The sequence below is a fragment of the Phoca vitulina genome, unplaced genomic scaffold (genome assembly GCF_004348235.1).
Source record: "Phoca vitulina isolate PV1807 unplaced genomic scaffold, GSC_HSeal_1.0 scaffold29, whole genome shotgun sequence".
Lineage (NCBI taxonomy): Eukaryota > Metazoa > Chordata > Mammalia > Carnivora > Phocidae > Phoca > Phoca vitulina.
Window position 1 is genome coordinate 664,289 of NW_022589732.1, and position 27,224 is coordinate 691,512.

At 38.8% G+C, this 27,224-nt stretch overlaps 1 protein-coding gene across 1 annotated transcript in view; it reads left to right on the forward strand.

The window, feature by feature from the left end:
* Nucleotides 1-27,224, forward strand: part of BICC1 (BicC family RNA binding protein 1) — a 272,977-nt gene that overhangs the window by 230,976 nt on the left and 14,777 nt on the right. Inside the window, exons 6-18 of the mRNA XM_032423991.1 lie at nucleotides 4,869-4,922; nucleotides 5,364-5,558; nucleotides 5,996-6,247; nucleotides 8,947-9,078; nucleotides 11,169-11,355; nucleotides 13,169-13,330; nucleotides 13,932-14,128; nucleotides 14,266-14,398; nucleotides 14,927-15,083; nucleotides 17,166-17,331; nucleotides 20,216-20,255; nucleotides 20,655-20,809; nucleotides 26,503-26,659. Coding sequence (XP_032279882.1) covers nucleotides 4,869-4,922; nucleotides 5,364-5,558; nucleotides 5,996-6,247; nucleotides 8,947-9,078; nucleotides 11,169-11,355; nucleotides 13,169-13,330; nucleotides 13,932-14,128; nucleotides 14,266-14,398; nucleotides 14,927-15,083; nucleotides 17,166-17,331; nucleotides 20,216-20,255; nucleotides 20,655-20,809; nucleotides 26,503-26,659 — 1,987 coding nt within the window. The remainder of the gene's footprint in view (nucleotides 1-4,868; nucleotides 4,923-5,363; nucleotides 5,559-5,995; nucleotides 6,248-8,946; nucleotides 9,079-11,168; nucleotides 11,356-13,168; nucleotides 13,331-13,931; nucleotides 14,129-14,265; nucleotides 14,399-14,926; nucleotides 15,084-17,165; nucleotides 17,332-20,215; nucleotides 20,256-20,654; nucleotides 20,810-26,502; nucleotides 26,660-27,224) is intronic.

Genomic DNA, 27,224 nt, shown 5'->3' on the forward strand with positions numbered 1-27,224 from the left:
AATAGTTGTTTCTATTTCCTTGGTGTTAGTCATGATCTCTCCCCTTTCATTCACAATTTTATTAATTTGGGTCCTTTCTCTTTTCTTTTGGATAAGTCTGGCCAGTGGTTTATCAATCTTATTAATTCTTTCAAAGAACCAGCTTCTAGTTTCGTTGATCTGATCTACTGTGTTTCTGGTTTCTAATTCATTGATCTCTGCTCTAATCTTAATTATTTCTAATTCATGCCTTAGGCATTGTTTGTTGATTTTTCTCTAGTTCTTTAAGGTGTAGAGTTAGTTGGTGAATTTGGGATTTTTCTAATTTTTTGAGTGAGACTTGGATGGCTATGTATTTCCCCCTTAGGACCGCCTTTGCAGTATCCCATAGGTTTTGGATGTGTTTGTCTGATGTGTTTTCGTTCTCATTGGTTTCCATGAATTGTTTAAGTTCTTCTTTGATTTCCTGGTTGACCCAAACATTCTTGAGCAGAGTGGTCTTTAGCTTCCAAGTGTTTGAATTTCTTCCAAATTTTTTCTTGTGATTGAGTTTGTTTTAAAGCATTATGGTCTGAGACTATGCAAGGAATAATCTCAGTCTTTTGGTATCGGTTGAGACCTGATTTGTGACCCGGTATGTGGTCTATTCTGGAGAAAGTTCCATGTGCGCTCGAGAAGAATGAGTATTCTGTTGTTTTAGGGTGGAATGTTCTGTATATACCTCTGAGGTCCATCTGGTCCAGTGTGTCATTCAAAGCTCTTGTTTCTTTGTTGATTTTCTGCTTAGATGATCTGTCTATTGCTGAGAGTGGAGTATTGAGGTCTCCCACAATTAACGCTTTGTTATCAATAGGACTATTTTGGTTAACAGTTGGCTTATGTAGATGGCTGCTCCCATATTGGGGGCGTAGATATTTACAATCATTAGATCTTCTTGTTGGATAGACCTTTTAAGAATGACATAGTGTCTTCCTGTGTCTCTAACTACAGTCTTTAGTTTAAAATCTAATTTGTCTGGGGGCGCCTGGGTGGCTCAGTCATTAAGTGTCTGACTTCGGCTCAGGTCATGATCCCAGGGTCGTGGAATCAAGCCCTGCATCGGGCCCCCTGCTCCATGGGAAGCCTGCTTCTCCCTCTCCCACTCCCCTTGCTTGTGTTCCCTCTTTCGCTGTCTCTCTCTGTCAAAAAATAGATAAAAAAATAAAAAAAAAAAATCTAATTCATCTGATATAAGAATTGTTACCCCAGCTTTCTTTTGAGGTCTGTTGGCATGGAAGATGGATCTCCAACCCTTCACTTTCAGTCTGGATGTATCTTTAGGTTCAAAATGAGCCTCTTGTAGATGACATTTGGGTGGGTCCTGTCTTTTTATCCAATCTGCAACCCTGTGCCGTTTTATGGGAGCATTTAGGCCGTTCATGTTGAGAGTTATTATTGAAAGATATGAATTGTCATCATGTTGCCTGTGAAGACCTTGTTTTTATAGATTGTCCCTGTAAATTTCTTTTCTTTATCACTCTTGGGGTCTTTCTCCTTTTATCCCTTAATATTTCTTGCAGGGCCGGCTTAGTGGTCACGTATTCTTTCAGTTTCTGCTGGTCTTGGAAACTCTGCATCTCTCCATCTATTCTAAATGACAGCCTTGCCAGCTAAAGTATTCTTGGCTGCATGTTCTTCTCGTTTAGTACCCTGAATATGTCTTGCCAGGCCTTTCTGGCTTGCCAGGTCTCTGTGGATAGGTCTGATGTTATTCTGATGTTCTTCCCTCTGTACGTAAGGAATCCCTTCCCCCTAACTGCCCTTAAGATGGTTTCCTTGGTTCTAAGGTTTGCGAGTTTTACTATTACATGCCGGGGTGTTGGCCTGTTTTCCTTGATCTTGGGAGGGGTTCTCTCTGCCTCTAGGACATGAATGTTTGTTTCATTCCCCAGATTAAGGAAGTTCTCAGCTACAATTTGCTCAAATATATCTTCTAGTCCTCTCTTTCTCCACCCCCTCAGGGATCCCAATAATTCTGACATTGGAACGTTTCATGGTGTCACTTATTTCTCTGGTTCTATTTTCATGGATTCTGAGTTGTTTTTCCCTGACCTTCTCTTTTCCCTTTTTGTCTATTAATTGGCCTTCTAGGTCACTAATTCGTTCTTCTGCCTCACTTATCCTAGCTGTTAGATTATCTAGATTAGATTGGATCTCATTGGTAGCATTTTTAAGTTCTGCCAATTCAGCTTTCATTTCTGTCCTTAGAGACTCTATGTTGCCATTAATTGATTTCTCCATTCTAGCTATTGTCTTCACAATTATTAGCCTGAATTCCGTCTCTGACATCTTGGTTATATCTGAATCCATTTATAAATTTGTGGCATAAGTCATAGTCTCTGAGTGTTTTCCTATTTTGGGGTTTCCTCCTCCTAGTCATTCTGTTGAGGGTTGGTTGAGGGAATGTATAGGGTCCAAATTATTGATCACAACCCAAGAAAGATGCACCTGTTTTCTAGGGACCTTAGGGTTGCTGGCCTCTTGTTTTCCCAGCCTATCTTCTGGGGGAGGGGCCTGCCACGCTGTTACTCAGGCAGCCTGTTTGGGCAGAGTTGCTCTGCCCCCTGTGGCAGGGGATGGGCTCAGTGGAAACCAGTTTTTTGGGGCTTTTGTTCTCTGGCAGCTTTCCCTGGCAGCTTTCCGTGTCTCTTCCGAGAGTCAGAGCAGAAGAGACCATTTCCAACTCTCTGCCTCAGAGCAGAGAGATCGCAGTGTGTTCTTTAGTGAGCTCTCCAGGCCACACTATCTCCATCTCTGTCTGTGCTGCTATAAACTGCAGTGTCCTGGGTTGTGCACCCCTCAGCAGCGCTCCCCGTTCTCACCTCCAGGTCAGGGCCTGTCTCTGCCATTTGTGCTTCTAAAACCGCCAGCCCCCAGTTTGCACGCACAGCCCTGCCGCTCCAGTTCCCATCTGGGGAGCTGCCCTAAAGTCCTTTCCCTGCCGCTACCGGTCTGCGAGTCTGTGCCCTGTCCCCAGCATGGGAGGCTGTCGCTCACTGGCAGTGTAGGATCCCCATGGCCAGGCTCCTTCCCGCTGCCGTTTATCCTCCGATATCTGCCAGCGGGATCATGGCTCCCTGCTTTGAACCTCGAAACTAACTGCCTATAATATTCTGTTTGTGGAGATCCAGATCTATCTTCTTACATCTCAGGCTGTTTTTTTGGGTGTTCAGAGTGGTCTGGTAGATATCCAGCTCAATTCTGGGGACCGGTTGGAATAGGGTCCCCTACTCCTCTGCCATCTTTTCCTATCCGTGAACACAGTGCTTGGGGGCCCTCCCACGGGCTCTGCCACTTAAGCTTCCGGAAATCCAAACTGACTATCCATACCATATGATCTTACTAATATGTGGAATCTAAAAAAAATCAAATGAATAAACAAAAAGCAGAAGCAGACCTGTAAATGCAGAGAACAAACTGATGGTTTCCAGAGGAGAGGGTGGTGGGGTGATGGGCAACATGGGTGAAGGGGAGTGGGAGGTACAGGTTCCCAGTTATGGAACGAATAAGTCATGGGAATAAAAGGCCCAGCATAGAGAAGATAGCCAGTGGTATTGTAATAACTATGGTGAGCATGGCATAACTTATAAACTTGTTAAATCACTAATGTTGTATACCTGAAACTAATGTAACATTATGTGTCAACTATACTCAAAAAATTAAAATAAAAAAAGAATGTATGTCCCCTTTCCAAGTAGACTGAAGGTGCTCTACTTTTTTAAAGAGATGACTTGTAGGTAGGCTATAAACTTTTAATCTCTAAATGGTTGTAGAAGAGAGGGAGCACTGTAATTGTGACGGCAACATAAAGTGAAGTCCCTGAGGCAAGGCCCAGAGAACATTATGTTCGGAAAGGACCTGGAACCTTGCCTACTGTGTCCACTGTGGGGCTTCTGTCCATAGCATCATGCATGTGGTTCTGCAGGGTGTGCCACATCACCTTCGAAGAGGCAGTGCCCGAGTGCTTGTCTTCCTCACATTGACTGAATTATGTCTCTCTTTAGTTTATACACATTTTTTCTAATTTTTGTGTTTGAAAACTAATGAAACTCACCTGTCCATACATTTTCAGTATCTGAAGATCAGATAGAATTATTTGTGTTATTTGGAAGTTTCCTCTCTAATCTAATCACAGTACTAGAAACTGTCAGCCACAAAGATGAATAAGATAACAATAGTCTTTTCTCTGTGGGGACTAATGGTGACAGTGACACATACATAAGAAAGATAGAAAGCAAGGGCAGTATTCCAAATATTTGACAATTGGTATGGCATGGGGTATGGTCTGTCAGGAACAGTGCCCTGGAGCCCCACACCTTTACCCTCATGCCAAGATTAATTCTTTAGTTGATGGATCATGGGAAAAGTTCAGGGGATCCCGGGAGAGAGCCGGAAGTGGTGTTGGAGGAACGATTTTTTTTTTTTTTTTACCAGCTAGCATGAAGTAGTTCAATATTTTGAGTACTTATTGCAGCAATAACATTGTATAGTGATACACAGTACAGACTTGATATACAGTATGCAGAGTTTAAACAAAAGATAGAAAATGCAGTGAACAAGAGAAATGATAAAGTGGGCAGGATGGCATTACGGGGACTGTGAAGTTTTAGGTAAGTCCAGGGGTTGATGTAAATTAGTTGACACAGATCAGCTAAGGAGCTCATTAAAATGCAAATTATGATTAAGTAGGACTGGGTTGGTGCCTGAGATCCTTCATTTTTAACAAGCTCCCAGATAATGGCAATGCTGTTTTTTCCTGGATGACATTTTGAGTGGAAAGGGTGTAGATGACTGGAAAAGCAGATGGGGGCTCAATTGAAATCTAACTCTGTATTTTCTTATTTTTGCAGGTATCTATAGCAGGACAACCAGCAGGAGTAGAATCTGCCCGAGTTAGAATTCGGGTAACTATTTACTACTTTAATACTGTAAATCAGTATCAGCAATGGTTGCATCATAAGGCAATAAAAATATCTTAATGTATCAATTTATAACCAAATCATATGTTCAGTAGTTAGGAAATAGTGACAGAAGTTGTTTTAATGTGTTGAAGATGTTTCTTAGAGATATTCCAGATTATACCTGACTCTGTTTCTCTGATGATTTTAAAATGATGAAAAAGAGACCCAAGGAAGAATTCCACAGGCAACTGTTACAAACTCTCAGGTTTCACAAAAGACTCTTTTCATTTGAGAAACTTTACAAAGTCTACCCAAGCTTATGTCTATAATAAAAACAATTTATGTTTTATAATTCCAACCTCAGAAAAGAAGGAATGAGTTATGCACATCTCTAAATATATAGTGATTCAGCTGTCTGCTTTGGGCTCTCATACTTTCATTTAGGAGCTGCTTCCTTTGGTGCTGATGTTTGAGCTACCAATCGCTGGGATTCTTCAACCGGTTCCTGATCCTAACTCCCCCTCGATTCAGCACATATCACAAACGTACAACATTTCAGTGTCATTTAAGCAGCGTTCTCGAATGTATGGTGCTACTGTGATAGTACGAGGATCTCAGAATAACACGAGTGCTGTGAAGGTAAGTAATTGAGATAATTATGAACATCATAAGTGTACGAATTATGCAAGTTTTATTTTTATTTTTTTTAGATTTTATTCATTTGAGAGAGAGAGTGAGAGAGTGAGCATGAGGGGTGGGGAAAGGGAAAAGGGAGAGGGAGAAACAGACTCCCCGCTGAGCAGGGAGCCCAATGTGGGGCTCGATTCCAGGACCCTGGGATCACAACCTGAGCCAAAGCAGTTGCTTAACTGACTGAGCCACCCAGGCACCCCTATGCAAATTTCATTTTTAAAGGATTTTAAACTAATTCATTTTCCAGAATTTTCCCTTGTATTGCATTTTGGTTTATAGAATGTGTTGAGTTTCTCCATAGCTATTAGAAGTGCACTAGAATCTTTCCTTGTATGTGGACAGTTATTCTATAGGATTATTTCTCTCCTACCCTTTTCTCGTAGGAAGGAACTGCCATGCTGTTGGAACATCTCGCTGGGAGCTTGGCATCAGCTATTCCTGTGAGCACACAACTAGATATTGCAGCTCAACATCATCTCTTTATGATGGGTCGAAATGGAAGCAACATCAAACATATCATGCAAAGAACAGGTGCTCAGATCCACTTTCCTGACCCCAGTAATCCACAAAAGAAATCCACCGTCTACCTCCAGGGCACCATTGAGTCTGTCTGTCTTGCAAGGCAATATCTCATGGTAGGTTTACTGAAATTAGTGTTCCAATTCCATTTTATTTTCTTTACTTCTTTGGGTACAATGTATGTGACAGCACACACCATACTACTGTGGTATTCATGAAAACACTCCGAAAGCCTTGTCAAATAAGTTTCTTGCTAAAAGGAAATAAAATAAGAGTAAAGTATGTCGCGCCTTACAGGTTTCATTTCATTACATAGGCGAGTAATTTCTTTGCAGTATTTTTTTTTTAACTTAAACTAAACACAGAAGAGGATACAATGAAATAATGTGCTGTATTTTGTGGAAGGTGATTTTCATCTGACATGTAGTATTTGTCTGCATTTGACAAAAAAAGTCTTCTGTTTAAACAGAAAATAAAAATACCTTTTTACCCGCACAGATATAAATCTTATTTTTTTTGATACAAATTTTAGTAGCATGAAACGTGAACATTTCAAAGATCTCTGATACAATTTAAAAAATGGTATTTAAGCCACTAATTTGAGTCTTAATGCATTGAAGAAAATAGCCATTATATAATTCACTATTGCTTCCTATTTAAAACTTGCAATATTTCTGTTCTTCCTATATTCATTTAAAAACACAGTGTGTAGGTTGATACACAGTAACAAAATGGATTGACGTAATGTGGACTTACAAATTATCTTATTAAAAACATCATTGTATTCAAGAACTTGACCTTTAGTGATATTTGAAACAGTAAGCCTCAGGTATGATCTTTACTATTACTAACTTGCAGAATTTGTTTTTGAGAAACTTTCAGAAAATGCAATTTTTGTTTTTTAAGAGAGAGGAGCACAAGCAGGGAGGGGAGGGGCAGAGGGTGAGGGAGAGAGAGAATCTTAAGCAGGCTCCATGCTCAGCACAGAGCCCAACTCGAGCCTAGATCCCAGGACCCTGAGATCATGACCTAAGCCAAAATCAAGAGTCTGACACTTAATTAACTAAGCCACCCAGGTGCCCCAGAAAATCCAAACTTTTATTTTTGATTCCATTCCTCTGATAAATAAGAACTTGTTATAATCATTAAGGATTATAATACATAATTATTTTGTTGTGAATGATTTCTTTTTAGCCAAGCTTAGTTTATAAGGATATTTTTATTTTTTTATTTTTTTAAAGATTTCATTTATTTATTTGACAGAGAGACAGAGAGAGTACAAGCAGGGGGAGTGGCAGGCAGAGGGAGAAGCAGGCTCCCCACTGAGCAGAGAGCCCGATGTGGGGCTCGATCCCAGGACCCCGGGATCATGACCTGAGCCGAAGGCAGACGCTCGAAGACTAGCCACCCAGGTGCCCCTATAAGGATACTTTTAATATACCACTAGTTAGGTAGCATTTTTATGTCCAAAGATTATTATGATTACTCTTCATAATTTTCTTTTTTTCTGCTTTTTCTCTTTAGGTATTATTTTAAGTGAACTTTTTCAGACATTCTGTACAGTTAGGAATGCATATTCAGTTTGATCATACCTACCAAAATATAAGTGTGCAATGAGATATATAGTATTGTACAATATTAAAAGAAGTGAGGAAGAGAGGGATAAATTAAAAGGCCTTAACCTAGGGGCACCTGGGTGGCTCAGCTGGTTAAGTGTCTGACTCTTGATTTCGGCTCAGGTCATGATCTCTGGGTCATGAAATTGAGCCCCATGTTGGGCTCCACACTCAGCACAGGCTCTGCTTGAGTTTCTCTCACTCTGCCCCTCCCCCCACTCATGCGTGTACACACACTCTCTTTCTCTCAAATAAGTAAATCTTTAAAAGAAATAAAAGGCTTTAACCTATATTTTAAATACAAAAATCACTTTTATCCACAAGGAAAATGGAATACAGTCATTTCATTTTAATTCCAGTGTATTTGACTGGTACTTCTCCTGACACTTCTGTACAGAACCCAGCAATCAGTGGGCTAGTACTGAGTGTCCTGGGAATCAGTAAAAGTATGAGATTCCTATAGTTAGTAGATTCGGGGCCAGGAAGAAAGCATCAGAGAAAAAAACAAGTGCTGACCTCTGCAGAGCTAAAAAGTGAGAAAGCTAAAAGAAGAAACAGTAGTAGCATTTTACTCCAGGAAGGAGGTAAGGTTGGAACTGCCCCAGAAGAGAGGTAGGTCTTCAGTTGGTGAAGAAGCCTCTGGGTGAGTTGAGACCCAAGTACAGAATCTGTTTGAAAAATAGTCAGGAGGCTGGTCTAGCCTTTAGGAAGGGGCAGATGTGTGGACATGCAGGCCTGTGACTGTACAAGCAAAGCTGGGCCAAAATGTGGAGATCTTGAAATGCTGGGACATGTTTAGATTTCATTCAGAAGATAATAAAAACCAGTACTGTAAGTCTTTGAGCAAAAGCACAGGATTAGTGCCCTTGATGTGGTTCAGGATCTAGTTTCTGGCATCACTAACAAACGGAAGTCAGAGAATGGAGGAATTTTCCAAGGTGGAAAGTGGGTAAAAAATTTAGGGCCAATAACAGAAACTTCAGACACATATTATTTTGTCGTTCAAAAATAGTTTGTGCCCTCAGCATTATTTCCACACCAATTCCCTAAGCTTTGTGAAAGCATGTGATTCAGCTTTAATACTTTGGTTTACTCTTTCAGCCCATAGAATATTGCATTATTTGTAGGCATGTTAAATTATCAGATGTTTAAATGAGTAACGTTTTACTTCCTACACTTTCTATTGTGACATTTCTTAGGGTTGTCTTCCCCTTGTGTTGATGTTTGATATGAAGGAAGAAATTGAAGTTGATCCACAGTTCATTGCTCAGTTGATGGAACAGCTCGATGTCTTCATCAGTATTAAACCAAAGCCGAAACAACCAAGCAAGGTTGGTTCAGAGTCTGGACCCTGAGAACCACGTATCCTATCACATTCTAGATAGTTTTATTTTCATATACATGTGTATTTGCATATACATGGAATTAAATATTCTATATAATACATATGTCATTATATATTATACTTTGTTATTTAAATGCATAAGTTTGTAAAAACATTCATTATTGATCATTTTCTTTATGTGTTGGTTTTGGAGTTCATTTTTAATGACCATTATTTTTTACAATCATATGAAAAAAAAAGCAAAGATGTGTTTTTATTAATTTGCAACCTGGTAACTTTCAGCTTTACTGAGTTATCAGAGAGTTGATAAGGCTGAACATTGTGTTAAGTGTGTATGTGTATGTGTACATATCCAGTGCAATTAAAAAATACTTAGTTTACATACTCTTTGTGAGCCACTCTGCTAGCCCTGGAGATTTAAAGAAGAGATGTCCATTCTCTTTAATAAAATAATAAACTAATAATGATAATCAAAAGTAAATAATGACATGTCCCCAGTCTTCTGGGGGACAAGCCTTCTAGGAACTTCTTTCTCTAAGATGTTGCAAAATTTCAATAATTCCATGTATAGTCCAAATTTAATGGGCTAAACCTGATGATATTAAATGCTAGTGAGAATATGAGGGAAGAGGAATGTTCCTACCTTAATGTCATGTAAATTGGCACACCCACTTTGAGGAGCAATTTAGGACCTTCTAATCACACCGAAAATACAGATATCCTCCTGCCCACCAGCATTCTACGTCCAGTGAGACACCCTGCAGAGACCTATGTACCACAGTCAAAAGATAAGAATGGTGTGGAATAAAAGAAGCAAGGTGCATAATACTGTGTACTAAATGATAACATTTATGTATACTTTTTATTCCAGTAGGTAAAACCCCAAACAGTTGTGCTTTCCATTTTTTAATTTCTATAAATCTTATTATATATGTATCATGGTGTAATATGTATCATAGATGATTTTTATATATGTAAATAACATGGTTTTCAGTGTCCAACTTAAGAAAAACAATCATGCCTTCTTCAAAAGAAAACTTTAAAGGGAAAGAGAGGTTTGTTTCTAAGTGAACTTGATATAATGAGTTTAAAGTTAGAGAGCAGGACATTAATTTTATGTATCTTGAAGTGTCATGCTTCACTAATTTGACTGGAGTCACTGCAGACACCAAGACTGGAAGATAAAAAGACAGAAGAGACTTTGTGCACGTGAAGAGTGTCAGGCGCAAGCGGAGCTCCTGGAGTTCAGTAAGAAATGAGCCAGGTCAGGGGAGAATAGATTGTAAGTGAGAACTCTGGAGCCTTGTAGCATCCCACGGCCATTTAGTTCCGTCTAGTTGGCCCCAGTGCTGACTACTGCTTTAACTGCTTTTTCAGTCACAGATTTTCTTTATTGCCCATTGGAGGCTGTCCTCTTGAGTTCACACTTCCAGTTTTCTAGATGAGTCCATTGAGAAAAAAATATAGTGTTTAGAAATTTATTTTACCGTAAGCTTTGCCATTGATATGCCATCAGTGAGGAATAGTGGTACCTCAAGGTCTATTAGTTAACTAGGAGACTATAAATGTCAAATGTAAGTGACTGTTACTATGCAGTCTGTATATGGTGACAAGTTTGAGTTGTTTTGTAAAGATGAGATCAAGGAGAAAGCTTTCATGTAACAGCAAGAGGTTGCCAAGAGAATGGGCTGTAGGGGCGGAGGACCCAAGGTCCAGTCCTCTCGCTGCCCCAGCCCAGCGAGGCCGTGACCAGTGGTAGGTCCCTTTTCCTCACTGAATGTGAATCATAATTCCCATCCAGAAGGTTTCTGGCAAGCATCAAGATTTATGTACAGCTTCTATCCCAGTGCCTGAAACACAGGACACACCCAGTAAATTATAACTAACCCTTTATGGTTTTACCACAAGGAGTAAACATAAGAAATAAGTGGTTAGAATTTTTAATTGATTTTAAAACCGCATCAATATATTCCTTTTTGGAATCCTTATTACCATATTCATTTCTAACCCACCTCCCCAATTCATTGTAGACTATTTGCATGTCACCTTTTTCTTTCCCATTGTGTGTTTTCATAGTCTGTGATTGTGAAAAGTGTTGAGAGAAATGCCTTAAATATGTATGAAGCAAGGAAATGTCTCCTCGGACTTGAAAGCAGTGGGGTTACCATAGCAACCAGCCCGTCCCCAGCATCCTGCCCTACCGGCCTGGCATGTCCCAGCCTGGACATCTTAGCCTCAGCAGGCCTTGGACTCACTGGACTAGGTATAAAATTTATTATTATAACGCTTCTCAGTCACTGGGGGATTGCTTAGCTGGTTCCCTTTCTTTCTACCATTTGGGGCTACAGTTTAAAGGCTATTTTTTTCCCTTGTCAGGCCCTAAGATTAGGTGAAAAAGCAACAAAACTCACATCAATCCATTTTGGGTTTTTTATTAGACTCCATAGATTTTTTTACCTAGATTCTTTTTATTTTGGCATAAATAATCAAGGTCTGACTGTTTTATTTTCAGTGGCTGTGTTTGTTCTTCTAAATTAAGAATGCCATTGAGAGTGAAGTGAGCAGGCTGACTATAATTTATGTGTTTTTTCTCTCTTGCATTTGCAATATTGCCATCCATCCCTAGAGGTAAAGATTATCCAGTTTGCTTTTCAAAAAGTAATTGCAAATCTGTATGAGGGGTAGGGAGAGGGGGAGGTGAAAGCGAGCAGAACCCCCACTCCCAGTGGTCAGAACTGCATCACCCAGACACAAAGGAAATCTAGCCTGCAGCTACCAAGAGGAGCAAATAGACCTGTATTTATATCTAAGGCAAAGAATAGAAGATGAAAGAGCATCATCCCCTCAGTGCTTTAGTTCTTTGAGAAAGTGAGGTGAGGCACTTCATAGTTGTGATATGTACCACCTCATTTATGGATTCCTGTCTAACAGGCTACAGTTCATTGCCATATTGCCATTATGCTAGGTTCACTACTTTCTTGCACATTTTTCAGTAGCCTTAATATAAAAAGTGAATGTAATAACCCTAGAAAATCATTTTGCCTCATTCAGTATTGATCTGAGACAGAAAAAATACTCTCAGCATTCTGTAAATTTTTTTTTCTAATAGCTATTTCTTGCTTTTAAAAATTATATGGTTATAATATGATTAAGATTCCGGGTAGCCCACCATTACAGTAAAGACAGACACTTTTCCCCTTGGCCTCTGATCTCCCAAAATTGTTCCTTCCACTGGAGATCTGAACACTCATAACAATACATGCATGTGAGTCAGGAAGGGCCCCTGAGATAATTGAGCAGGAACCAAGTTCTTCCTGCACCAGAGAAAAGATTCAGTTACTCAATGTTTAAAATGTTTTCATGTCTATTCCTATCCTGTAATACTTAATACTTAAAATATTCCTGGGAAGTTATATACAGCTTCATATTTTGCTTTAGAATATATTTAAATGCCTGAAGTTTCATTAGTTAAATCAAACATTAAATCCTTAAAAGAAGCAAAAAACAAAAAATTGTTTCTGAGGAAAGCTTTCATACTCATTGAGATGGACCCTGGACCACAGGGAAGTCATGTGTTTTGACACAGTGAATGCAAACTGTTCCAGGTAGCTCGGCCTCTCCACAAATGTGCCGAATGTAGTCATTCTGCGGCAGGAGGACATTCCCCTGTTCTCTGCTAATTGTAAGTGGTTTGAGAAGAGTTTGTTTGGAAACAGAAAACAAGTGAGTTATACAGAGAAATAAAAATGAGTCTCCACTTGAGCAGAAGTTTGTTCATCCTGGCTCGTCGAAGTGAGTGCAGAGCAGCTGGTACTACTCAGTGACCCTGACTGCCTCCCTGGTTCACATACACCTAACTGCCCGTTCTGATCAGCGTCTGTTTGTAGATAGTCTGCGTTCTGTGTTGGAGTGGTAGCATGCAGTATCTCCTGTGAATACTTAAAAGAAGGTAATCTGTCACTCATACTGTATTTGGAAAATATCGGACTATCTCAGTGTGCATTCCGAATATTGATGCCATCTGTATTTTTAAACCTTGAATTTATGCATATTGACTTTGCATTCATTTATTGCAGGTCTTTTGGGGCCTACCACCTTATCTCTAAACACATCAACAACCCCAAACTCACTCTTGAATGCTCTTAATAGCTCAGTCAGTCCTTTGCAAAGCCCAAGTTCTGGCACCCCCAGCCCCACGTTATGGGCACCCCCACTTGCTAACACTTCAAGTGCCACAGGTGAGTATCCTTTAAGTACAATCAAAGGCATGTGGTTTTAGGTGTCCGTTTTTAAATGACATTTACTAGTGGCTCTTTTCCTTAGGGAAAAATTATGGTTCACAGCATATTGCAGCCAAACAGAAACTCCCCAGTGTGTAAATTAGTTAAAATGAAGCATGACAAAGCAGTGAGTTTTTCATGAAAGTAGAATATGATCTTCAGACATGACAAACAGATCAGGAAAAAGAGTATGATGAGCAAGGAAGCAGGGGCAAAGACACATGAAGCTCACCTGCCTGGTAATTAGGAAATGCCAGTTCCAGGTGGACAAATGTGCTTGACAGGCATATGCACATGCGAAATCCAGCTAGTTTCCTCAGCGGTACAGTGAAGAGTTTCCATTAAATATTCTCTAAAGTCTTCTTCCATTTGAACATTGCTTTGTGTTTTTATAGTAATGTTAAACCTAGTTACAAAGAGGTATCAAAACTGAATTCTTTTACTGAATTTGTAGCAACAGAGATGAAGTTTTTTGTTTTTACTGAAAATAATAAAGTAATATTTGTTGAATCTGAGTTTTTTCCTGTCTAATATCTGTCTTCGTGAAATGTCATTGTAGGTTTTTCTGCTATACCACACCTTATGATTCCATCTACTGCCCAAGCCACGTTAACTAATATTTTGTTGTCTGGTGTACCCACCTACGGGCACACAGCTCCGTCGCCCCCTCCTGGCTTGACTCCTGTTGATGTCCATGTCAACAGTATGCAGACAGAAGGCAAAAAAATCTCTGCTTCTTTAAATGGACATGCACAGGTAATGTCTTTTGCTAGAGTAGTGTGATCTATGCTGTTTGTAAGAGATAAGCCACTGGTAATATGTTTAAACTTTCACCTGAAGTGAATTTTAGAATTGTGACCATATCTGTGTGTTGTTTTCTGTTATCACTTTAGTCTCCGAATATAAAATATGGTGCAATATCCACTTCATCACTTGGAGAAAAAGTACTGAGTGGGAATCACAGTGATCCATCTAGACAGACAACTGGACCTGAGCAGGCATCTCCCAAATCAAACCCTGTGGAAGGTAACTTTCCTTCTGAACTTCAGCCTGGTCTGTTACTTGGATAAAGGGGGTTGTAAAGTCTTTGTGGTGATTTCAAGTTGGTTTTGCTAACCATTTATGACTCATCCTGCCTCAAGTATGCAGAAAGATATCTTGAATGAAATTCCAAAGAACACAGGGAAAGATAAACTGAAAAACACTTTCTACAGAAAGAATCACTTCCCATTACATTGGAACTTCAAAATTAAAGTGGATGTAATTGTGTGAGAGGAAAGCAGCAATTTACTAAATGTTATAATTTTTTTCCAAGTAGAGTATTTCTTTTTTTTAAAACCCTTTCACCCCTAATAATCTTTTAAAAATGTGAGGGTCTTCTCTTTAGATTTCATCTTGAATGAAATTTGGGGCAGCCTGAATTTAAAGTGTCTTCTTTGCAGCTGAAAGCTGTTATGCCTGGGTCTCCTTTGGGTTTGGTTCTGATTTGTTTCCATCGCAGGTGGTTATTGATGATAAGGTGACATTTGGATTTTCACTTTATCCCTTCTGCAGGTTGTAACGATGCTTTTGTTGAAGTAGGCATGCCTCGAAGTCCTTCCCATTCTGGGAATGCTGGTGACTTGAAACAGATGATGGGTCCCTCCAAAGTTTCCTGTGCCAAGAGGCAGACAGTAGAACTGTTGCAGGGCACAAAAAACTCACACTTACAGTATGTATTTTAATCTTTAAAAGTCCTTGATCCTTTGAAAGAAAATGTCTAACAGGCTGGATTTGTTTGAAACTCTCAGTAGTTGGTATTCTTTCGTTCAAGTGAGTTTGATCTTCTCCAAGAGTGTTTTTTATTTTTCTTTATAATTATCTTTTCTTTTTCCTTTTAAAAATTCTATTAAGGAATACCATCTGGTAATTTTCATTCTTACATCTTCTCAGTAGTGGTTGGGTTTGTATCTGGGTTCTCTAAACCATCTCTGTGCTCTGAAACTTTAACATCCTCCCTGCTCTTCAGCAAAGCAATATTTACTCTCTGATTTTTCTGTTAGAAATTTTCCTGCTGTGAATTCTCCTTCATTTTGCTTTGAATTTCTAACTTAAACTATGGCTTCCTTGTTCCAAGGTAGTTAATTGCTGACTTTGGTAGTAAATACTTGACAGTTTCATGATTTTATTTCTTATAAACCACAGTGAGTATAAATGCATATATTGTAGTAAGTGTAACTCCCTTACCATAATAGCACAGTTACAGATGTCTTATCTTTACTCTATTTTCTTTTTCTATTTACTTTATTTTTTTCAAATAGACAGTCTATTCACACTTAAAAAAAAAAAAAAGGCAATACAGTGGAATGCTTCTATGTTGAAAGATTTTGCTCCCATCCATCTCCTTCCACCCAATTTCCTCTACTGTCATGTTAGTTTTCTTGCATATCCTTACAGAGGAGAGTATCTTATGACAAATACAGCCTTTATATTTTTATTTCCTGTGTTTCTTACCAAAATCTGTTTTGTTTTTATAAACTCTTTGGTCAGTTAATTACTCTTGTTCCCATTTTGTCCAAATCTGCTTTATCTGCATTTTTCCTTACCTGGTACTAGTAGCCACAGTGAACATTATTCAGCATAGGTTAGAGAAGTAAATTTGTTCTTCGCTGTGTTGAAGCATTTGAAGGGTATGCCTGTTCCTTTCGTCCTTAAATAGGTTCTGAACTTACCTCTCATCTAAATTAAGCTGCAACCTCTAGAATGGTCTCTCTGCCTCTACCCTTTCAGCAGCTCAGTCAGTCCTTTATTTTGTTCCAGCAGTTTTTTTGAACACAGAAGTCTAATCTTGTTACAGTCTGGCTTTAAATACACCAGTCGTCCACGTCGCTTGCTTCCTTTGCTTTGCTTACGCTGTTCTCCTGGCCTTCACGCTGCCGAACCTGCAGAGGCCCTTTACATTCAGTTCTGATGTCCTGTGTGAAGCCACCGGGAACTTATGTCAAGCAAACAAAGTGCAGGGCTCCTCCTCTTATATTCCAATAGCCTGTTCTCAATTCCTCTGAATTCCCCTGGCACAATGGAACAGTGAATGACAAAAGAAAGAATGAACAAATCAAATCAACTCTTCGACTAATACTGTTTATTTCTCTTTTACTTGAGCTTAACATACAGTTGGATTTGAACTTGAGGTGCATGTATAGGGCATTACCAGTCTTGCAATTCAGATAATTTTTCCTATTTTAAGGGTCATTTTTATGTTCATCTATGCACCCTGAACAGGTTTGGGGAAATATTTATTTATCTGATACCTGTGTCATAGTAGATTTGTTAGCAATACCATATGCATTTCACACACAGGAATTGGATCATCTGCATGCCTTCAGATTGACTTGTTTCTGCTTAGACTGCATATGCATAAGTCATTGCTATCTCTTTGTTGTATGCAAATTAGAAATCTTGTCCGTGTATCTATTCCATATGTACCACAGACATACGCCATACATACGACATATAATGTTTGGGAAAATGTATCATGAAATAGTCTCAACTCCAGCTCTAGAGTCATATGCTTGGGTTAAAATTCCAGCTGTACCATTTACTAGAGGTATGACCTTGGGTAAGGTACATCCATTATCTGTAAAATGGGAATACTACTACTACCTACCTCAGAGCAGTGTTGGGAAGATGAAATGATATAACACATGTAAATAGTTGACAGTAGTAAACATATAGTAAATGTGCACACAGGAAACGAAATGTTCAGTACGTTTGTATATAAACATGGAGTGTTAAGTTCCAAACTGTCTCACAGCAGCACTGACAGGTTGCTCTCCGACGCTGAACTGAGTGCTGCAGAAAGCCCTTTGGCTGACAAGAAGGCTCCCGGAAGTGAGCGGGCTGCAGAGAGGGCCGCAGCTGCCCAGCAAAACTCCGAAAGGGCTCGCCTAGCCCCGCGGCCATCGTATGTCAACATGCAGGTAATGAGGAGAAATGGGAGAGTCATCCAAATATGGGGTGGTAGGGTTCGGGAATGGGGAATTCAGCAAATGTTAGCAATAGGGTAGAAATTTGGTTTTCCTTCGGCACTCTAGTCAGAATTCAATTTAAATATATATGTAGTAGTTAGGAATTGGTTTTGCCATAAACATTAAAAATGAAAAGCTTGAGTGAGAAGAATTCTTTAAAATATCATATTAAAATTGACATAAAATGGTCTGTGTCACTATGTCTTATGCAAATGATATTATTTCTCTGTTACTTAAACTTTAGATAAATGTGAAAGCTATTACCTGTAAGTATTACTACCTCATAACAGTCTTGGATGAATATAATATCTTTCTATTTAATGGAGATGATAAATTTGGTGTCATTTAGATAGTTATAAAAATAACTAATGTGACGCTTTAGGTTTTTGAAAGTAGATGCTAAATATTATTGATGACTATGTTAGTTGAGAGATTTTTATGATTATTTTAAACAATTTCCTCAGCAGGGATCTTCTCTGTATCCATTTTTAAAGTATTAGGCTAATTACTCAAAATAGACTATTGATCATAAAATTCAGAAATTTGATTTCCATATAAACCACAATATGGGAGAGAAGGATTTTGTACTTTGTGCTTTTAGAGACTCTTATAAACATTTGATTTCAGTATCAGAATTACTGGGTAGACTTTCCTACTTCATAGTAAAAGATTTATTATCCCCAAACCCCTCACCTCCCCCAAAAAAGGAAAAGCTTTTCACAGAATCCTAAAAACAAGCTGTCACAGCTGTGTCAAAGAAAGAAAGAAATTCATCTTGAGTCTGGGTGGCTCAGATGGTTAAGCGTCTGCCTTCAGCTTGGGTCATGATCCCAGGGTCCCGGGATCGAGCCCCACATCAGGCTCCTGGCTCAGCGGGGAGCCTGCTTCTCCCTCTCCCTCTGCCTCTCCACCTGCTCATGCTCTCTGTCTCTGTATCTCTGTGTCTCAAGTGAATGAATAAAATCTTTAAAAAAAAAAAAGAAAGAAAGAAATTCATGTAACTAAATTATACTTCTGTAATTTTAGTGAGAACAGTTCAATCCTGCTTGTCTGTTTTTTTAATCCTTCACATTTGAACATTTTCATGAGTTATTAGATGAATGTTTTTACATAACCTATGTCCTTTATAAAGTGTCAAAGTTAAAAAAAAAAGACATTTGTTACATTTTCTCTGGTGGATTTATTTTCAGTTAATATAAATTAAAATTTTCTTATATAATAAGTACTCAATCCCCTGTATGGTCCCTTTTGATTTTTGTCCATCTTGTGGGTCTCTTCTTTTCCATCAAGTTTATACCTAGTCAACCATTTTCACATTCCTTTCTTTTAGGATGGATGAGAATGTTCTTGGTGATAGAGTTTCAACTTAAATAGATGTATTTATGCTACTAATGAAGAGCTAACTTTTAAAATCACTAAGAACTCAATGATAATAGTCACCAAGCATTGACAGAGAAAGACTGAAGACTTCTCTGATTCCTGCAGCTAAAAATGATCTCTGTCTCCTGACCCTTCTTGGAATGCTGTATCTCTAGCTCTCTCTTCACACTTACCTCACTTCCTAATTTATTTTGTAGTTATTTTTTTTTTTTTACACATCCCTGCTAAGATTCTGTGTGTTTTGAGGCTCGAGACCATTGTTGATTCATTGTTGTATTCTACAAAAAACAACATAATCTCTTTAACCAGAAGACACTCAATAAATATTTATTGAACAAGTGAATTTAGGATCTAATCATTAAAAGTTGATTTTAATTCCCAGTGCCATTTTAGACCTAGGATTTCAAAAACATCATCAAACTGTGTTATCTAAAAATCTAGCTCTCCTGACTTACTGTCATGTTCTTAGAGTTAATCACACATCCTAGTTTGTCTGGGTCAGCCCATTTACTTTTATAATTCTGGCCTAATTTTTATTTGTAGCACATTTCTCTCTCAGAAGTATCCTGTTTCAGACCATAAATTATATGGACACGCTGTATACGATGGTATAGTCCTCCTAAAAGAAGGGTCAAAAGAGCTCTCACCAATTGGTTCTTGGCCTTCCTGGTAGGCCTTTAAGACATTCTTAAATCAAACCTTAAATAGTCCCTAAATTGGAGAGCTGAGAACACTGTCTGCTTTTGAGATGTAGCTGTATCTGGACTGCTTTCTTCAAAATGACCTATCTTGGTCCTCGGTAGACCTGACTATGACTGAAGTCACTTATTGTGAATGGAAAGAATGAATGGTGACATCCTAGTCTAGTACAAGAAGAGATAGCTAAGTTTAATTTTATTGTATTGCTTAATGTCATTACCGATCAAAGCTAGACATTTGTTATTTATCTCACTTCAAAAGCAAAGACTGTGCCAATTAGGCTAAATAATTTAAGTTGTCTTAACATCATCCCATTTCAGGCCATGCTTTACTTAAGTGAGGAGGGGATGTAGAGAAACAAAGAGGCCAGTTGATAACCAGAAAACATTTTGGTAATGCATTATTTTGAAACTTAGCCTAACTATTATTGGGTTATTCACTATACTTTAGCATTTATTGGTCCTGGTATGTTAAATATTCACAGTAAATAGGATTTATTTCCCTTTTGAAGGAAAATTTGTAATTCTTGTCACTTTCATGTTAGAAGTAGTTAATTTATTCTAATTAATTAGTTTGAAAACATGTTTAAATTTATCAGACTTGTACTACGTTACTGTCACAATATGGTGCAAAGCTTAGCATGCGTCCCACGCAGATTCATGGGCTGTAGTCAGAACCTTTGTTCTCTAATTATGGGGTATTGGCAAGACATTTGGATAGACTGGCAATAAAAATATTTTCTGTCTTTTATTTTCAGGCATTTGACTATGAACAAAAGAAGCTATTAGCAACCAAAGGTATGTGCTATGTTAATGATCTAGTACTTTGATTTTTTTTTTTTTTCTAGGAGACCATAAAAAGTTTCCTAGTAGTCATGTTGAATTGAGAAATTGGACCTTCATAAAAAGAAACCTAGAATGTTGAGGTTCAAGTTGCATAAATTTTGTTGGGGATGAATGTATTTTGTTGAATAGATTAGCATTAGAGCAATTAAGAAATAATGTAGCATTTTTCAATTTACTGTTACTTTGTATAAAGTATTTTATGAAGATATTTTAAGGTATTTCATTATATATTAAGAAATAATATTCAGTGATAATTTCTTTACATATACCAAAGAAACAACATTTATCAATATTTTATTTGAGAAAAACATTAAAAATACCAAACATTTTTTTATATGCTGTTTCCCAAAGCTATGTTAAAGAAACCAGTGGTGACGGAAGTCAGAACACCCACAAATACCTGGAGTGGCCTCGGGTTTTCTAAATCCATGCCAGCTGAAACTATAAAGGAGCTGAGAAGGGCCAACCATGTGTCCTATAAGCCCACAATGACAACCACTTTTGAGGTTCGTAGTGTCATGCCTTACCCATTCTTCCTGCCTGTTCTCTCAGCAAACGAGAGGTACCATTCTTTATTTACATAAGGAAAAGTTGTTAATGGTGATTTGTTCTAATTTCTGTTCCTGTAAACATATTGCTATCAAATTGACACAATCTAATATATTATGGTCTTTATGTACCTTCTCTCAAAGTTGTTGATCAGCTGTTAAAGAGATGTAAATTTGGATAAATGTGTTTTTGTTAGGGGCAGAGTGTCACAAATGATAGAGCAGGGCTGAGATTAAGCAAAGGACAGATGTAATATTCCATAAAAATGTATAAAGAATCCCTTTATTTAAGGGTATCACTCACTAGCAGAACCACTATAGGGGAGAAAAGGAAAATACTCAACAAAAATAAGTTTTCAGATATGAGTTAAAAATTTAGCATGTTCACATGTGCCAGGAACACAGCAGGAAGTATCATAAACAAGAGCTCCAAAGTTTTATGTTTCCCAGATGTTGGCTGCACTGCTCAGGGTGTGACTGGGAAGCTGGCATCCTTGCCGTATGGGGAAAGGATCCAGCATTCCATTCTTCTCAGCCAGGCTGCATGTGACTTGCTGAGCAAGGCCTTTTCAGTCTGACAGTATCAGATTTTGGCTGTAAGCCTTTTGTGAGTTGGGGCGGAATTAGAGCACACACATGCACACTTAGTACTGGGGAGAGTATACAGACCCAAACGTGCATAAAAATCATCAATCCAAGAATCACAGTGTTCAACCAGAACACTGTAGGCTGGAAAACAAATACTGCTTAAGAGTTTCATAATTGTTAGTCTAATAACTAGCAATTGTAGATTGACCTTCTTTTCTCCACCGATTTTCCTTGTAATAAATTAGACTGTTCATGAAAGGCAAAAGCAAACATGCAATTTTTTCCCATTGTTTTTAAGTGTAAAAGAAAATACTAAAAAGAACAGTCTCTTATGAATTTCATTGTCAGACTTAACAGTAGCAACCTGGCAGCCTGTATTTAAAGACTGAAGTTACTGTCAAGCAGCTAGAATGTAGGAACCATTATGAAAAATTTTGAGGCTCTAGGAGGCACACTCCTCTTTCTGCCATTATAGCTCTGAGAGAAAATAAGCTTTCCTTTTGTTGGCAGAGACCTTAAAACTGCTGTGCTGATTCTTAGGCTTTTAGCTGATGCACCTATGGTCATCAGTTTCAGTCACCCTTGCCTTTGGCAGAGTGGAGTGTTACGTGGTTGATCGTGTTTCTGTAGTTTCAGAGATGAAATATTTTACCCTAGAAATGCTAATTCACTTGTGTTCTCAAAGACCAGCAGCATTACCGGTTGAAATGATGATCATTCTGATAATGTAGCAGTCAAGTGAACAGGCTGTGGGGTCTGACAGCCACCACTGATACATGGACGCTCTGAGGAGTGACTTTTCCCCTCTGAACCTGTTTTCTAATTTGAGTTGTTTTGAGCATGACCTGGAAGAAAGTGTCCAGTGTGTAGCATGGTGTGTGGTAAGTTCTCATAATATTGAGCAGCTACTGTTCTTTCAGATGGAGAACTTTACCCTGAAGAAAACCAAGCACTGGCTGAAAGTTGAGATTATGTATATGACAGCTTATTGCTGGAAGTATTATTCCACATTCAAACTAGATTTGCTTTTTATATCCAAAGGAATGCCTCAGAGTATTATATGAACACATACTGTGCTAAGAACAATTATCTTAAACCACATAATTTATTTCTTTGTTATTTATATGGTGCATTTTCATCCACAAGTTTATTCAGAGCTACAAGCTCCCAGTGAGGAAAGACAGGCCCTGATCAGTTAAGTGTCTTACTTGAGGTCATGGCAGTAGGTGTTACAGAAAGGACTTGAGTTTATTTTTTAAAAATTTCCTTATACTTCTCTTATTAATGGTTTAACCCAAGAGGGTACATAGCAAAGGTGGTAAGTAAATGATCTAGGACCATGTTGCCATAGCTTAACAGATATAAGATTCACTTTGGAGAGCTTGGTAGAAATGCACATACTTCCTTCAGGACCTCATTCATCAGATAAGGAGAAGAATCAAGAGTCTACATTTTTAGCGAAAGCCTAGTATGATTCTGATGCTGACACCCTTCTAGAAACACTGCTCTCAAGGGGTGTAACACTAGGAGGAGGATGCAGAAATTATTTCAGAACCTAAAAGACTCTTCTGCTCCAGCCCCTGTCCAGGGATGGATAGACCACTTTCTGGAGGCAGAGATGTGCAGGGTCCCAACTCAATGGCTGAACTCCCTCCTGTGGCTTTTCTTGCTTTGGCTATCTTGGGCTAGCCTGTTCCCCCTTCCTGGCTAATGTCTAGCAAGCTGTTCACACTGGAAGGTGGGGGAGAGGGTGTGAGCAGCTAGATCAGTGCATGGGCTTTCACCATGTAACCTGTTTTTATTTATAGCCCCTTCAACAGTGCTGATGAAAAGATATAACCACACTTTCTTTGGTAATGGTGTTCTAGATTTTCCCTGTTGTGTAAGACTGGAACCTTTCCCCCATGCATCCCAAATCCATTGAAAGGGGATGGAAGGGTCCCTTACAATAGTAAGATCTAATATTATGCAGCAGTTGCTATCTGCACATGCATGCCTTTCCCTTTATTCTGCTATAGCTCAGAGGGCTTAAAAACTGAGCAGTGAGGATTGCTTCTTTGGGTTAGGACATAGGGATGGGGTGGGATGGAGAAGGACCTGGGGAAAAACAGAGAGAACTTAAAAATTTTTATTGAAGGATTAACCACATCTCTGCTTACAGCACTAATATTTTGAAATTAGAAGGTGGCAAGAAACACTCATTTTTCCTTATTCTTTTCCAAACAAAGCAAAACAAAATCAAATGGACAAGTAGAATGCTGATCTATGAGAAGAAGCATGTCTAGCCAATAGGTTCTGATGGGTGTGGGCTGCTCATTCAGTGCGCCAGGGATCAAGGCACACAGAATTTCCTGCTCTAGGAAGCTTGCTTGAGGCAAGAAGTTGATGCTTTGAGCTTCTTATTCAGTTCTGAGAAACTAGACTTGAGCAGTTGTTTCCAGTTTTAGGGCAGCTTTGAGAAATGAGCCTGTTCCAAAGAGCTCCTTCAGATAAGAAGCAGGCAGTTTGAGGCATTTTTTTGTTTTCTCCAAGACTCAAAAATATGACCCTATCCACTTGATCAAATATTGAGACACAAAAGGTTGAACAAAAGGCTGCTTTGACCCGCAATATCTCTGTCACATCAACAGAACTACAAAAGGTCTGGGATTTTCCTTCTCTGTTTGCTACCCATCTCTGCCCCATATTCTCTGAAGCAAATAAAAACATGCATTGGGAATCAAAGATGGTTTTTAATTTCCCCACCACTAAGAGTAATAAGGTTGTCTGATTATTTTAAGTCTTACAAATCCAAGAATGGAGATGAGCTGCACTTTGTGATACTTTAAATTAGTGAGTAGATAATGAACTAATAGATATCACAAGATTATGTTTTACTTAATGTTTTTAGAAATCACCATGTTTAGCCAGGTCTGATAGAGCTGTGTGCATTAAGTCTGCTTAGATCTTAGATGAATGTATTTTTATACTCAAAAAGAGTTTAGGTGCAGAATTTTAAATAACATATAAATACTACAGTAATGATCTCATTGATGTTTTTCTGGTAGTTGCCAGTTTTGAGCATATTCTTATTTCCTTTGCTACACTGGATTTATAAAGATGGTTTTAACTGAAAACACCATTTCTTTGGTCTCAGGAGCCTTCCTTCCCTCTGCCCCTTCCCAAAAGTCAGCAAAGGGCATCCCATAGATGTAGGAAAAGGTATCTATAGATTAATTCCACAAATATTTATTAAACACCTTTTGTGTTCTCGACACAATTTTAGGGATACAATGCTTGAACCCACGTTCTTGGTTTCATGGAGAGAACTTTCTTTTGGTGTGTACAGAGAGATACAAAACAAATAAACAAGAAGTCTTTAGGTAATAAAAATCCCTGATAAATATGAAACAGAGACTGCTTTAGATTAGGTTGTCATAGCAGGCCTTTATGAGCAGATGACATTTAAGCTAAGACCTAGATGACAAGAAAGGCCCAGCCTTGTGAAGATCTAGAGAAGCAGTAATAGGCCTTGATCACCTGAAGTCAGAACCAGCTGGTAAGTTCATGGAGCAGAAGTTGGGTAGGGTGGTGGAGTGTTGAAGGCTGAGAGTTAGAGAGGCAGAGGGTCAGTTAGGGAGCACCTCAGCCCATGGCAAAGTACTGGAAGAGCATTATAGCCTATACAGAGGTATCATTTGTTCTAATTTGCTTTTAAAAAATCAACCTAGTTGCTTTATGGAAAATGGGTATTGGGGTGAGAGGCAAGAGTAGAATAAAATGTTCGTAAGGAGGCAATAGGTGACAGCTGTGGAGATGGAGAGAAGTGGGTAGATTTGGGGTATGTTTAGAGATGACATCAATAGAATTTGTTGATGGATTTGATGTGGTGGGGGAAGGAGGGCCGAGAACAACTCAGAAGCTCTGGGTGAGATGTAGGAATTCTGGGGGAGGAGTGTGTATGGGTGTAGCTAGTGGGGATGAGTAATCAACAATTCAATTTCAAGCACTCTAAGTTTAAAGTGCCTACAGGACAGTAAAATGGAATGTCAGATTGGCAATTCCATGATTATAAATTTCAATAGGGAAGTCAAATCTGGAGGTAAAAAGTTGGAAGTCATGGTTGTCATTAAGCTCTGAAAGAGGTTGAGATTACTTAATGAGAAAGTGTAGAGAGAGACGAGAAGGAATGCTAGAGCCAAGCCCAGGGTAATGTGACATTTGGAGTGGAAAAGGGGAAGAAGATCCTACAAAGCTATAGGGAGTAGGCTGGGAAGTGTGGTCATGATGCCTTGAGGAAAAAAGTGTTGAAAAGGGAAGGTGTGGTTATGCTGCTGTGAGACTGAATTATGTGAATTTACTGAATAGTGAAAGATTCTCTTAGAATTCCCCAACAAACATACTACTTTGAAAATCAGAGAATCCTGACTTGAATACTATAGATACAAAAGTGCCAGTGATTAAATAAATGAATAAATAAATGCAAATTCAGTGCAAACGTTGAGATCTTTTAAATTTTTATTGGGAGGGAATTAAAAAAGGTAAATTTTTTCAGGTATTTGTAATTTATTGGAAAGACCCTATCATTCTTTGGATGAGGGTCACATGGAAGAGATGGCAGCCCTCTCTCCACTCTGACTCACTTCTATTCCTGTCAAAGCATTGGGTCTAGCCACACCATCTTCCCATTTGTCCTTCGTAAGTGATCCAAGGCAGAGAATCTCTGCTATACCAGCTGGAAGATTTGTTTTGTGGTTCCCCAAAATAGGGAGGACTCTCAGTATTCACTGCTCTAAACCTTATAGGAGCAAGTCTTTATACTGGGGGCTCTCAGAACTCTGTTGGGCACTCTGATAATGAAGGAGAAAGACTTCACTATGTATATTACCAGGTGTCCTTGGTGGTTGGAGGACAGAGGCTATATAGACAGGTACCACAGACTCCTGAGAATCAGCATGTGTGGGAACCTGCAGTGGTTAACACTAGAAGTAATTGGTGATGGTCTAATGTAGATTCTTTTCTCCTCAAATCTCAGGAAACCTACCTTATTAAATATGTCCTCATCTGGTTTTGATTATTTACAGGGCTCATCAATGTCCCTCTCGAGGTCCAACAGTCGTGAACACTTGGGAAGTGGAAGTGAATCTGATAACTGGAGGGACCGAAATGGAATAGGACCTCCGAGTCCTAGTGAATTTGCAGCTTCTGTTGACAGCCCCAAACGTAAACAAAACAAATCAAGTGAGCTTTGACTTTTCATCATACTTTTAGATATAATCAGTCTAGAATTTGTCTATTTGATTTAGGGTGATGTTCACATATAAACTCTGGACCCCCTGCCTTCGAGTATTTGGCATAATCATATGCCACCTCCTCTGTGAAGCCTTCCCTGTTTATCCAGGTGAAGTAGATGGCGTAGTTCTCTGCTTCCACTGCCTTTTGTGCTTTCACTTAGCACTTGTTATACTTACACTTTTATACTTGTGGAGAATTTGAGCTTTACAAGCTAGGAAACACATGCATTCATTCAGCAAGCACTTACTAAGTGCCCGTGTGCCAAGCATTCTGTTAGGCTGCGCCTTGTTTGTTATTTCTTCCCAAATGTCTAACAGTTCTGACACTTACTAGGCGCTCAGTAAATGTTTGTTGAATGAATGTATGGATGAGTCATGCTCACACAAGCATCCAGATGATGAGGAAAAGACGACGATGTAAAGGAGTTGAGCCGAATGTGATCACATTAGCATCTTGGAAAATAGAAGTAAGTCTGCCCGGTGGATAGCTACCAAAGGTGAAGGGCAAGATC